At 38.7% G+C, this 14,346-nt stretch overlaps 1 protein-coding gene and 1 long non-coding RNA gene across 2 annotated transcripts in view; one reads left to right on the top strand and one right to left on the bottom strand.

The window, feature by feature from the left end:
- Positions 1–14,346, bottom strand: part of LOC125240022 (putative U5 small nuclear ribonucleoprotein 200 kDa helicase) — a 90,129-nt gene that overhangs the window by 41,152 nt on the left and 34,631 nt on the right. Inside the window, exons 19-20 of the mRNA XM_048147840.1 lie at positions 2,445–2,622; positions 1,070–1,231 (exon numbers count right to left, since the gene is read on the bottom strand). Of these exons, the coding sequence (XP_048003797.1) occupies positions 1,070–1,231; positions 2,445–2,622 (340 nt within the window). The remainder of the gene's footprint in view (positions 1–1,069; positions 1,232–2,444; positions 2,623–14,346) is intronic.
- On the top strand, positions 8,584–11,344 carry LOC125240023. The gene is made up of 2 exons (XR_007178583.1): positions 8,584–10,745; positions 10,910–11,344. It is a non-coding gene; the product is annotated as an uncharacterized LOC125240023 (long non-coding RNA).

The raw sequence follows: 14,346 nt of genomic DNA, 5'->3' as shown, positions 1-14,346 counted from the left end.
TGCGCTCACCGCTGTCGCGCTTAGAAATGTCGCTGAGCGTAAGGCGGCGAGCGGGGCGGCTGGGCTGCGCGGGAAACGCGCGCGGGCGCTAGCCATGCCACGTACTTTTAGAATCGGCGGCAGGGCCTAGGAGCGGCTCATACTTAAAAACATGTTTTTGACTAGTCATACTAGTGCATAGAATGCTTTAATTAGTCATATTCTTATATTTATCATTAACTTACCAAGCCACGTGACAGCGTCTCGCACGCTCTGTACGGAACCCAGGACAATCTCAGCATTGAGCATATCGGGCAGTTTTCCAACCAGCTGGGACTCGATGGGTAGACTCTTTAGGTATATAACGCCACATTTATTCACTTACCAAGCCGTGTGACAGCCTCTCTGACACTCTGTACGGAGCCCAGCACAATCTCAGCGTTGAGCATGTCGGACAGTTTGCCAACCTGTTGGGACTCGATAGACTCTTTAGGTATATAACGCCACATTTATTCACTTACCAAGCCGTGTGACAGCGTCACGCACACTCTGTACGGAGCCCAGCACGATCTCAGCATTGAGCATGTCGGGCAGTTTGCCGACCAGTTGGGACTCGATGGGTAGACTCTTTAGACATGAATTCTCACATTTATCATTAACTTACCAAGCCACGTGACAGCGTCCCGCACGCTCTGTACGGAGCCTAGCACGATCTCAGCGTTGAGCATGTCGGGCAGTTTGCCAACCAGTTGAGACTCGATTGGTAGACTCTATAGACATGAATTCTCACATTTATCATTAACTTACCAAGCCACGTGACAGCGTCCCGCACGCTCTGTACGGAGCCTAGCACGATCTCAGCGTTGAGCATGTCGGGCAGTTTGCCGACCAGCTGGGACTCGATTGGTAGACTCTTTAGACATGGATTCTTACATTTATAAACTTACCAAGCCATGTGACAGCGTCCCGCACGCTCTGTACGGAGCCTAGCACGATCTCAGCGTTGAGCATGTCGGGCAGTTTGCCAACCAGTTGGGACTCGATTGGTAGACTCTTTAGACATGGATTCTTATATTTATCATTAACTTACCAAGCCACGTGACAGCGTCCCGCACGCTCTGTACGGAGCCCAGCACGATCTCAGCGTTGAGCATATCGGGCAGTTTTCCGACCAATTGGGACTCGATTGGTAGCTGCTGATTCAGGAGCGATAGGTAGTATTGTAGCTCCGAGTGATTCGTTATTAGGATGCCTGCAAAAAGAGGTTTCGAGTTATAAAATAGTAGTAAAAGGAGTTTTTGCGGCAAAAGAAGACTGTAGACTCAAAAATAATTCCCATAGTTCTGAATAGGCTGGTTTCCTACTAGTCAAATCAGCTTCTTTTTGAGAACTGTCAAAACGATTTGCTAATTTGGAATTACTATGAAATACTGAGGAGTGACGTCAATTCATTTACTTTATATCTCTTATTTTAAGTATAGGAAACTACTAGCCCCGATGCATAATTATGTTTTCGGCTAGTCAGACCATTTTTTGAGGTTCTCCTGTTTGTACAAAAATAATGTCTTAGTTCAAAAATCATTAATGTTTAATGCTAATACTAATCTAGTTTATTTTTTATAGCAGTATTGTACAATAACTTAATCTAAATACAAGAAATATCATTGATACTAAAAGGAAAAGAAAGACGATTTTTATTTTATCTTTTATGGATGGGTATTACAATACATGCCAGATGTAAGGAGGCCCAAAGGAAGTAACTAAGTTCTGCTAATAAACTAAAAACAAATCTTTAAACCTATGCATGCAGAACTGCTATAGGAGAGGAGAACGTGATGAAGACAACATTGTTTTAAGTATTTTTTTTTACAATATAAGTCACATGCAATTTTATTTTACAATAAAATTAAACTATATTATATTAATTTTACAATTCTCATTACTGTGTCGTGATATAACTACATGTGTAAACGTTATTATAATAAACAAAATAGTCCACTGAAATATCATTTGAAATTCAAATTGTTCTTTCATGTTTTCTATTGCTTATGATTATCATTGACATAAATATTATTGTACCTCTTATATGTTTGCATGCCTAATTATAATTATCATTATTGACGATCATAATGTAAATTCATATAGGTTAACGTAGATTAATTTATACTGTAATTTATCATTATGTAATAAATAAACTAAACTAAACTAGTCCTGTATTACTAGACAAACTCGTTTGCATCGGGGCTAGTAGCCTATTATGCGAGTCGTATCCATATTGATATTTAAATCGCTACCTGGCAGGCAATTATGGTCGCTTGATCAATGATAAAACATCAGGCCGTCCCTATCGCACTATTTGTAAGTGCGATAGGGACGGCCCGATGTATTATCATTTATCGCACGACCATGTTTGCCCTGCTGGAATCCGGTCTCTAATCATTATCATCGGATTTGTAAAATGTTACCTTCTCCCTTAGTATCGTACTGCGGTCTGCCAGCGCGCCCCAACATCTGCAAAACGTCGAGGGCCCCCAGCTCGCTCCAGCGCCCCTTTTCCGGGGAATACACCTGTGTCCCTTTCACGATTACCGTGTGGGCGGGCAAGTTCACACCCCAGGCGAGAGTGGCGGTTGATACTAGGACCTGAGGAAATTAAAACATGAATTTGAAAATGAAACATGGATTTATTTATTACAAGGAATAATGAGAATAAACGTACAATTACACATAAACCATTAAATTTACCTGTAGCAAAATTACTAATTTTTAAGAAAAACTTATATTATATGCTTAGCAAAATTTACAATCAGATACCTAAGGAAATTGAGAAATTGCCTACAAGCATTTTCATAACTAAATTTAAGAAATGGTTACTTCATAAAGGTTTTTATTCAGTTAAAGAATTCCTTGAAAACTGAATGAAGATTAGAAAATGAATAATTAATTTTTTATATTATAAATTGCTCTAGATTTTAAATTTTTGACATTTTACTTTCGATTGCATTAATGAAAATAATTATTAGGTATTTTAATTTTATTTATGATCATGTTTTAGAATTGAATTTTTACTCCAATTGCTGTTTTTATGTATGATTTGTTATATTATAGGTATAATATTTTAATTTACGTGATTATTCCGATACTGTATAGATATTACTCTAATTGGTGAACTGAAAAAATGACTTGTATAATATAGATTAAGATCATCATTTGCATGTCACTTTGCGACGAGGTAGTTGATACTCACTTTTATGTAAAAATATGTAAACCTGCATGCACACTATCTTATGCAAATAAATGAATTATGAATTAGAATTAAAATATATATACACATATAACATACATATTTATAATGTAATGACGCCTGTTGTATCCCGTAAAGGGGTAGGCAGAGCACATGAACTACTAAGTTTCAGTGCCATTCTTGGTAAAAAGGGGTTGCAAGCCTTTCGCCTACGCTACAATTTAACCCAATAAAAATAAAATATATTTTTTTTGCAAACATTTCATTTTTGGAACAAGCTTTTATCGCCGACTGTACCTTTCTTTCAACAGTCATCTGCTGCTTTCCGAGGCGTTTCTAAAAACCCCTTACGCGATGGGAATTCGACATTTCATAATAGAGTTCCTATGACCACCTTTCTGCTCCATCATCAGATCAGCTCCATGATACCATAATATTGCATTGTCACGTGATTTACATATGTGTGCAAATTTTCAGATCAATCGGAAACCGGGAAGTGGGTCAAATATACCTTCTACGCTTTGACCCAAACTAACATACACATACTAACAAGGCAAGTTAAATAAAAGCTTGTGAAAATATTAGAGGTATTCTACACAAATTGATCTTCTGCTACCTCCTACTTTTATCCCACGTTATGTGGGGTCGGTACAACTTGTCTTCCTCTTCCATTCTCCCCTATCTTTCGTCATCTCAACACTCACATCTTTCTTTCTCATGTCCTCTTTCACACAATCCATCCAGCGCTGTTTGGATTTACCCCTCCCTCTCCATCCATCAACCTTCATCTCCAACGTTCTTTTGCCTATATGACATTCATCCCTCCTCACTACATGGCTGTACCACGCCAACCTGCCACTCCTCATCTTTTCCGTTATAGGCGCAACTTTGAACACAAATTGATATAGTCTCAAATTAAGTATATGTAGCTTGTAAAATCGAGTTCACAAACATCTTTACAAGCCAACATACTAAAAATATATTTTCACCACACCAACTGGTAAAGGCTTACTTTGCTATTCGAAAACAGATAGCAAACTTGCATTTTATCCACAAGAGTGCAAAGTAATTTCATACAAATTTTAACTTGATGTCTTAATTTACCTTTAAATGATGATTTTGAATCATAAATATTGAATAGAAGATTGATGGATTTGATTTAGTTTGATCAGTATTTTGTTCGTGTTGGTGTGGTGAAAATATTTGTGTTTCACTCGGTGGCAAGTCTATTTAAGACGCCTTATTCCTTAGAGCGCTCATCAATTTCACGAAACGGCCATCGATAGATGGCGTTGGCGCTCGGTACGCGAGCACCGGCAACTCAACGCGCGTTTCAACGCAGACACGAATAATCTTGATAGTTTTTAACCCCCGACGCAAAAACGAAGGGGTGTTATAAGTTTGACGTGTCTGTCTGTCTGTCTGTCCGTCTGTCTGTCTGTCTGTCTGTCTGTCTGTCTGTCTGTCTGTTTGTCTGTCTGTGTGTGTGTCTGTCTGTGGCATCGTAGCTCCCGAATGGATGAACCGATTTAGATTTAGTTTTTTTTGTCTGAAAGCTGAGTTATGAATTAAATTTCTAATAACATAATTTTCAATTTTATATGGGGACTCTTTATTTAATTTCATATTCATGGTATGGTAGTAGTAAATAAGGTATATGAATGTAGTAAAAGTATAGTATTAGTCTACATGTACATATATAAATTCAGGTTTCCTAATTGATTGATTCAACAACCAACACCGCTGAGCCGAAACTACGAAAGCTAGAAAGTCGAAATTTGTATAGATTGCATTAACAAAATTTCGAAGAGATAAGAATCGATTATGAAAATTTACACCCCTAGTAGAAGGAAAAAGGGGGTGAAAGTTTGTAGCGGGATCAATTTGTTTTTTTTTTATTAGGAAAATTTTAGTTATTCCTAACTTGAAATTAGAGAATAGTTTAATAGTGATTTCTGTTTTTTAGGGTTCCGTAGTCAACTAGGAACTCATATAGTTTCGCCATGTTTGTCTGTCCATCCGTCCGTCCGTCCGTCCGTCCGTCCGTCCGCGGATAATCTCAGTAACCGTAAGCACTAGAAAGCTGAAATTTAGTAACAATATGTATATCAATCACGTCAACAAAGTGCAAAAATAAAAAATGGAAAAAATGTTTTATTAGGGTACCCCCCCCCTACATGTAAAGTGGGGGCTGATTTTTTTTTTCATTCCAACCCCAACGTGTGATATATTTTTGGATAGGTATTTAAAAATGCATAAGGGTTTACTAAGATCGTTTTTTGATAATATTAATATTTTCGGAAATTATCACAGTTATAGTGACTTTCATATTTTTATAAGAACAGCATGCACTTACGTCCAGAACAGTGACATTTGGTGCATTGAAACTGCTCATGATGTGTCACTTTTTAACCGTCGCCTCAAATCTGAGAAAGACATTGAAGACGAAGAAGATTTGAGGCGAGGTTCTCAATTCGTCTGTATGTTTATTTATTTTTTTCATTTTTTTATGTTTGTTCCTCGATATCTCCGTTGTTACTGGACCGATTAAAAAAAAAATATTGAATGTATATGAATACAGACAAAAAAAGTAGTAGATAAAAAAAAATATCTGCCCCCTCTTTACATGTAGGGGTACCCTAATAAAACATTTATTATTATTAACGACCTTCCACATATTTATAATGAGCCCAAACATGATGGGGTTATGATGAGGAGAATAGCAGTTCTGTTGACCACCTCCTAACTCCATCATGAGAACTTGGACCTCGTCTAGTTCGATGGTGCTCGTCAGCCCAAATCTAATGAGCCCGAACATGATGGGGTTATGATGAGGAGAATAGCAGTTCTGTTGGCCACCTCCTGACTCCATCATGAGACCCTGGACCTCATCTAGTTCGATGGTGCTCGTTAGCCCAAATCTAATGAGCCCAAACATGATGGGGTTATGATGAGGAGAATAGCAGTTCTGTTGACCACCTCCTGACTCCATCATGAGACCTTGGACCTCATCTAGTTCGATGGTGCTCGTCAGCCCAAATCTAATAAGCCCGAACATGATGGGGTTATGATGAGGAGAATAGCAGTTCTGTTGGCCACCTCCTGACCCCGTCATGAGACCTTGGACCTCATCTAGTTCGATGGTGCTCGTCAGCCCAAATCTAATGAGCCCAAACATGATGGGGTTATGATGAGGAGAATAGCAGTTCTGTTGACCACCTCCTGACTCCATCATGAGACCCTGGACCTCATCTAGTTCGATGGTGCTCGTCAGCCCAAATCTAATGAGCCCAAACATGATGGAGTTATGATGAGGAGAATAGCAGTTCTGTTGACCACCTCCTGACTCCATCATGAGACCTTGGACCTCATCTAGTTCGATGGTGCTCGTCAGCCCAAATCTAATGAGCCCGAACATGATGGGGTTATGATGAGGAGAATAGCAGTTCTGTTGGCCACCTCCTGACCCCGTCATGAGACCTTGGACCTCATCTAGTTCGATGGTGCTCGTCAGCCCAAATCTAATGAGCCCAAACATGATGGGGTTGAAACGGGGCCTTCCCACACCCGGCTCGGGAAAACTGGTGGGAAAGCCTCGATCATCAAAATAAATCAAAACTTAATACATGCAGACTCATTCTGCCAAAAAAACTTAATAAAGAAACGAAACAAGGTGCTACTGGTGATTCTCCTCAAGGATTCAGGTTCTAAATGGAATTGGAATAAAACGGTTAGTTGTGACACACAGTTTTATTTCTCTAAATGGACACAATGCAAAGTACAGCTTGTAAATCAGCAAATAAAGCTTAAGCTTAGCACCTTAACTAAAATTAACATTGCCGGACGATAGAGCTGGGCCGTGCAAATATGGTTCTGAGTGATGTACAAGCATTGCCTAAAACTGGTTAGTCCCTAAGTATCAGTGCCAACATACATGATAGAAACTAAATTTAACTAAATTTAACACTTGCTTCCAGGAAAGAGAAATGCCACCAACCTTCAAGCCAGAAGTTACCGCTACATATGCAAGCCATCCTTCAGTGAGCCAAAGCGGTCGCCCCAGGCGCAGTAATTCAAAAGAGCACCTCCGCAACCTAAGCTTCAGCCTCCGGCAAGCATCCTCTTCACCGAAAACCCCCTTAGGGTGAAAGCATTCAATTGGAAGAAACTAAATGAAACCGAGACCAATTAAATCTTGAGATCTTGAAAAACAAATTTAAATCTTAAATTTGATTGTTAAATCAAAATTGACAAATATATTAAATCTGATAAATCCCAGTCAGCTGAAATAGAAAAAAAAAACCTTCATTAGACAATGGAAATGTGGCCTAACCTTATCATATGAATAATTAATATTCTGGATTGCTTACCAGCTGGAACTTGAGAAGCCTCATCATTCGCAGCTCTGACAAACCCTTCCCGCCACATAAACCATCAGGAGACTGGAAACAGAGACACATGGTCAAAACTTGACAAAGCCAAGATCACACAAAGAAGTTAACACAATATTATTCAACTGAACTCTACTCACAGTTCATGGTGAAAAATACAATTCTGAGGAGCCTTGAGGCCCTGCAGAAGAGGACTCCTGCTGCTCCATAATTTGGATTCCTGTTCCACAACAGAGATAATCCATGATACAGCGAAACAGCCACTGGAGGCCTACGACCTGTACCGGAGCCAGCCAGCAAGTGAGGAGGAAATGATCTCAGAACTCAAAACAACTTTGGGAGACTTGGGGATACCAAATCGAACGACAGCTTCAGCACAATTTGCTGTAATAAATTTCAAATGACTGAAATATCTAGGGGGCCGTCCATAAATTACGTCATTCTAAATTAGGGGGGGGGGGGGGGGGGGGTTTGGTCTGCGGATGACGGTAAATGATAGATGGGGGGGGAGTGTTTCGAAATTGACGTCATTCTTATTTATTTATTTATAGTTTATTTTTCACGTACAAAAAGATTATTTCTAAAAAGAAATTTCTTCCAGCACACCTAGTAAGTGAGACTGCAAATGTGAGAGGCGGCTAAGGCGCATACAATACTAAAATAACTCATAATAAACATAAGTAAAAAATAAGTAGTTATATTATATCAATGATTATTGCCAAAGTAAAAATAATAAAAGATGATTCTATAACCAAGTGTTTTAATCATATAATACCCTATTTTTCTCAAATCTGCAATGTTTTATTTTGTCAAACTGGTAATGACGTCAATTTTGGGAGAAGGGGGGGGGGGGGTCATTAAGATATGACGATAGGATGATTATAGGGGGGGGGGGTCTAAAATCTGAAAAAATCGATGACGTAATTTATGGACGGCCCCTAGTGTGTAAAATTACACCTGATCTTCTAACCATATTCTAGCAACTTCCTAACTTATTAAATCAAATTTTTATTGTAAATTCTAAATTAATTAATATCATGAAAATCATGTATATTTCTATATTGGCAACAACCCTTGTTGACAGATGATTCTCATTGGATACAGAACTGTCATCCATATCGATTCAGTTGCTAGATCAATTAAAGTCCTTGCCATGCGCAAAAACTTATATTTGAGACAAACCTAAAAACGTCGTTATACTAAAAATGTGCAATGTCACAATACCCCTCTCCCTGCTGTAGCGTTTTACCAAGGGTAAAACGCTCGCTGTCCTCAGCGACTAATACCTAACCATGTGTCACAAAAGCAAGGAAAACAAAACAACACACCTCGACCATACAGAGTATGGGAGAAACACATAACAAAAAAGAACATCGATTGCTGTAGGTATCGAGATCCGTTCCCAAAAAAAAAACCAATCCACAAAACCAAATAAGTAAACGTCCTAAAAGTGAATCTCGAACCCACGCAACACCACAAAATAAAAAACCTAGTGTGGTTCCCGAACCATCAAAAAATAACCCACACTACAAAACCAACCAAACAGAAAAACATTCTTTTGGCTTTACCAACACAACTTTTCAGTTGCGTTGGAAAAACCAAAACCAACAGCCAGGACCGATGTTCAGCACACCCAAACATTCTCCGCTAGACCGGGCAAAATAAAAATCCAAAAATGATTCCTACTTCCAAGTTTACTATCATAAACTTGAGAAGCTCATAATTTAATTTAAAATAAAATTCCAATCCGAGAATATAAATCCATAAACCAAAATAACCGTGACAGTTTACTAACAAAATGCAAAATCCATCAACACACGGTTGAATTGGCAACATTGTGCTGTTCCAATTCTTCCATAAAGGAAACAAAAAAACCACCACAAACTGTCACGCACCTTCGAGTTGGTGAGATAAAAGACTCCCACCCAACTCTCCGGATCACAAAATCCTACACAACTCTGAGGTTGCAACATGCCCGAGACCTCGACCGTTTGGTTGAGACTCACCAAAAAATATGTATCGCACGCCAGGCATGATTGGCGGCGATACCCCAAAAACCCGTGCGCCACCCCACCGCCTCCATGGCATGGGAAAAGCAGCACGGAACACAAAATGTACCCACCAGCGAGTACCCGATCGACACCACAAAAGGCAAGAACCCGGTACGGAGCGCATCCAAAAGGGGATGCAAGAAGTAGGCAGTGCTACCGCGCCCTGCCATACCTCACCACTCCTGGGTATGGACCTCATGTCGACCCCAAATCGCGCCACTACGACGCTCGGGTGTGGTAAGCACCCGCAAAAAAAACTCAATTCGAAAAAACAGGTCGTATCAAGGATCGCTCAAACGTAAAATGAACCAGATTGTGTCGCCCCTTTCATACTTCACGCATTTCAGAGAACTGTTCCAGGAACCCTTTCATCCCTCACACAAAACAAAATAGTAGTGAAAACAGACTTTGCTGTTCACCACGTTCCATACATAAAGTCGTGATTGAATATTTTCACCACAATATTCAACACTTCAAACGAAACAACCAAAGAGTGACACGATATGGCGTAAGCGAGGGCGTTAACTCTGGCGGCAAGGTGAAAGCAAAAAAAAATAACCCGGACCTTGCGTCCAGAGAGAACCTCTACCTCCTAACTTACCCAAAACAATCTCTAAATCCTTGTATACGCCACAAAACCAAATCCAAGTTTTCACAAAAAACAAACGCCCTTAAATGAAACCGCACGTTGCGAGACATTTAAATTTAAAACTGGCGCTAAAACCACGTCGTAACCTTAAATAAATCTAAACATAAAACCGAGCGTTTATTTAACCGCTCAAGTTACGACAAACTTGGATCAAAAAACACGCATCCGAACGTACCCCTCGTTGAACTTATCTTGTCTGTGGTCTGTGCCTTTAAAAAAAAACTAAATGTCAACAAATATTTATCGTTACCTACAAAATTACTAATATCTGCCGTTTTTACTGCTACAAATTAATAAAACAACACTTAATTCAACTACAAAATCATGGAAAACTAACATGAGTGTGATAAACGTTCGATAATCTAAAGGAATGACTAAAATTTATTCAGGAATGCTAACTGGAATGCAAAGAATTCTACTACTAACAGCAGGTAAATATCTCAAATAATAAGGAAAGGGAGTTGTCCTTTATCCTCCTCTTTTCCCTCACACTCCAAACTAAATGATCAACAGCACAAAATTGTTTTCTAAACCTTCTATTTAACTAGCCAAACATGTATATTATCTTTACTAAATTCCATTTACTTTGTTACAGATTACTAGAAACTGTACTAAATCTTAAGAATCATACCACAAAAGCAACTAGGCACCTAGCAACAGCTACAACTAGACCACAGACTACAAAAGAAAACCAAAACATGAACATCAGAGGAACTCGGGCACTGATAATGTGCTGAAAACAACTCCCAACGGAAACCTTCCATTTGCATGGAGAACAACACAAACCACTTCGCCGGCAACCAACAACAATGCAGCTGCCGGACACTCAAAACTCAAGCCGTTCCAGCACTTCAACCATTACCGGTGTCGTCCCTGACTGAATTCACCTGTATAAGTTCAACAGGCACAAAAGTGAAATTGCCACTGTATAATAAGTTTAACTCAAAAGGAACTCAAATATGATGGCACCGACTTACAACTTGAAGTGATACTGTTGTGTTATAATTTATATTAAACAATGTTGAATTGACCTACTTTGTATTTACTAAATTTCTACTTTTCCAGCTCTGTATAAGTATTACTATACAACCTTAAATGAAGAAGCTAATTGTTGTGAACATATCTCAAAGAAAATAACTAAGTTCAACTAAATGAACATCAACGGTATGACCTAAATCTCAAATTTGCAAATTATTTCAAGTTGCAATCTAAACAAACTTCAAGATTCTCAAATACTGCCAAATGTATGTTCCAAAATTTGCAAAACCAACTTAATTTGTTTTTTAAACAAAATAGCACACAAATTTTTAAATTTTATAGCCAAATGTTTTGTCACCAGACACAACTTTTGAGTTTAAACTTTACACTTATTATACATCCAAAATATTCCGAAATTACATGGCAATTTCTACACAAACTTAAAAACCCCCATGAACTTCCCCTTAACAAAATCATAAAAGTCAATTACAGTACTTATAAAACTTTGCCCAAAATATTTGAACACAAGTAGCCAAATTACTCAAAAAAATATTCACAAAATGCTTAAATTCACGAAAGATATTCAAAATGACTTTGGCCTAAGCCCTAAAATACTATCTTTCAGGCATAAAAAGTTACAAAACGTACACAAAGTTTGACACTTCAAAACCTGGCTACTTCCTGTAAAAAATGTCAGCACCATTTGTACCAACTGAAAATCTAAGCACTTATCTCTCAAATTTCACAATAATATCTTAATAAAGTGCAGCAAAACGGGCAAAATACATTGTGAAGCAGCTAAAGCTCACCTCAATTTACAACAGTGTGTGCCTAAGGCAAAACACAGCTCAAAATGGATCACTGAAACGTAAGTACTACAAAACTTTCATTATCACTATGTATGGCACTGAAAAAATGAATTCTTGAGGAAAATACCACCCTTAAATACAGAACAAAACGAAAAATGAGTTGGGCGCCATTGGAACGGGGCCTTCCCACACCCGGCTCGGGAAAACTGGTGGGAAAGCCTCGATCATCAAAATAAATCAAAACTTAATACATGCAGACTCATTCTGCCAAAAAAACTTAATAAAGAAACGAAACAAGGTGCTACTGGTGATTCTCCTCAAGGATTCAGGTTCTAAATGGAATTGGAATAAAACGGTTAGTTGTGACACACAGTTTTATTTCTCTAAATGGACACAATGCAAAGTACAGCTTGTAAATCAGCAAATAAAGCTTAAGCTTAGCACCTTAACTAAAATTAACATTGCCGGACGATAGAGCTGGGCCGTGCAAATATGGTTCTGAGTGATGTACAAGCATTGCCTAAAACTGGTTAGTCCCTAAGTATCAGTGCCAACATACATGATAGAAACTAAATTTAACTAAATTTAACACTTGCTTCCAGGAAAGAGAAATGCCACCAACCTTCAAGCCAGAAGTTACCGCTACATATGCAAGCCATCCTTCAGTGAGCCAAAGCGGTCGCCCCAGGCGCAGTAATTCAAAAGAGCACCTCCGCAACCTAAGCTTCAGCCTCCGGCAAGCATCCTCTTCACCGAAAACCCCCTTAGGGTGAAAGCATTCAATTGGAAGAAACTAAATGAAACCGAGACCAATTAAATCTTGAGATCTTGAAAAACAAATTTAAATCTTAAATTTGATTGTTAAATCAAAATTGACAAATATATTAAATCTGATAAATCCCAGTCAGCTGAAATAGAAAAAAAAAACCTTCATTAGACAATGGAAATGTGGCCTAACCTTATCATATGAATAATTAATATTCTGGATTGCTTACCAGCTGGAACTTGAGAAGCCTCATCATTCGCAGCTCTGACAAACCCTTCCCGCCACATAAACCATCAGGAGACTGGAAACAGAGACACATGGTCAAAACTTGACAAAGCCAAGATCACACAAAGAAGTTAACACAATATTATTCAACTGAACTCTACTCACAGTTCATGGTGAAAAATACAATTCTGAGGAGCCTTGAGGCCCTGCAGAAGAGGACTCCTGCTGCTCCATAATTTGGATTCCTGTTCCACAACAGAGATAATCCATGATACAGCGAAACAGCCACTGGAGGCCTACGACCTGTACCGGAGCCAGCCAGCAAGTGAGGAGGAAATGATCTCAGAACTCAAAACAACTTTGGGAGACTTGGGGATACCAAATCGAACGACAGCTTCAGCACAATTTGCTGTAATAAATTTCAAATGACTGAAATATCTAGTGTGTAAAATTACACCTGATCTTCTAACCATATTCTAGCAACTTCCTAACTTATTAAATCAAATTTTTATTGTAAATTCTAAATTAATTAATATCATGAAAATCATGTATATTTCTATATTGGCAACAACCCTTGTTGACAGATGATTCTCATTGGATACAGAACTGTCATCCATATCGATTCAGTTGCTAGATCAATTAAAGTCCTTGCCATGCGCAAAAACTTATATTTGAGACAAACCTAAAAACGTCGTTATACTAAAAATGTGCAATGTCACAGGGTTATGATGAGGAGAATAGCAGTTCTGTTGACCACCTCCTGACTCCATCATGAAACCTTGGACCTCATCTAGATCGATGGTGCTCAATTGCTCATCAGCCCAAATCTAATGAGCCCAAACATGGTGGAGTTATGATAATTAGAATAGCAGTTCTGTTGAACATCTCCTGCCTGACTCCATCATCATGAGAACCAGAACCTCATCCTGGTCCCAAAATATAATAATAATTCAAACTCTCAACAAACTTCACGTATAACTTAAAATCCAAAATCATATGAAAAGCATGTCGAATGCTAAAATTGCATAAGGTGTAAAAAGGATCAAGATTTGTTTAGTCGCAGTTTACGGCACTTCTCGGAACTATCGAGCTGCTTACGAAAGCTAGGTGCGCCGGACGATCAAACGCAGGTCCGTTGTCTTCGAGCGCTCGGCGCAGACTGAGCGGGCTCGCGTTAGCACAGTGTCTTTTATTCTAATTTTAGGTGTTTTAAAAACATATCTATCGACAGAAAGGTATGTCTTATATGTATGA

The sequence above is a fragment of the Leguminivora glycinivorella genome, chromosome 26 (assembly GCF_023078275.1).
Source record: "Leguminivora glycinivorella isolate SPB_JAAS2020 chromosome 26, LegGlyc_1.1, whole genome shotgun sequence".
Classification (NCBI taxonomy): Eukaryota; Metazoa; Arthropoda; class Insecta; order Lepidoptera; family Tortricidae; genus Leguminivora; species Leguminivora glycinivorella.
This window is presented reverse-complemented; position numbering and strand designations above follow the sequence as displayed.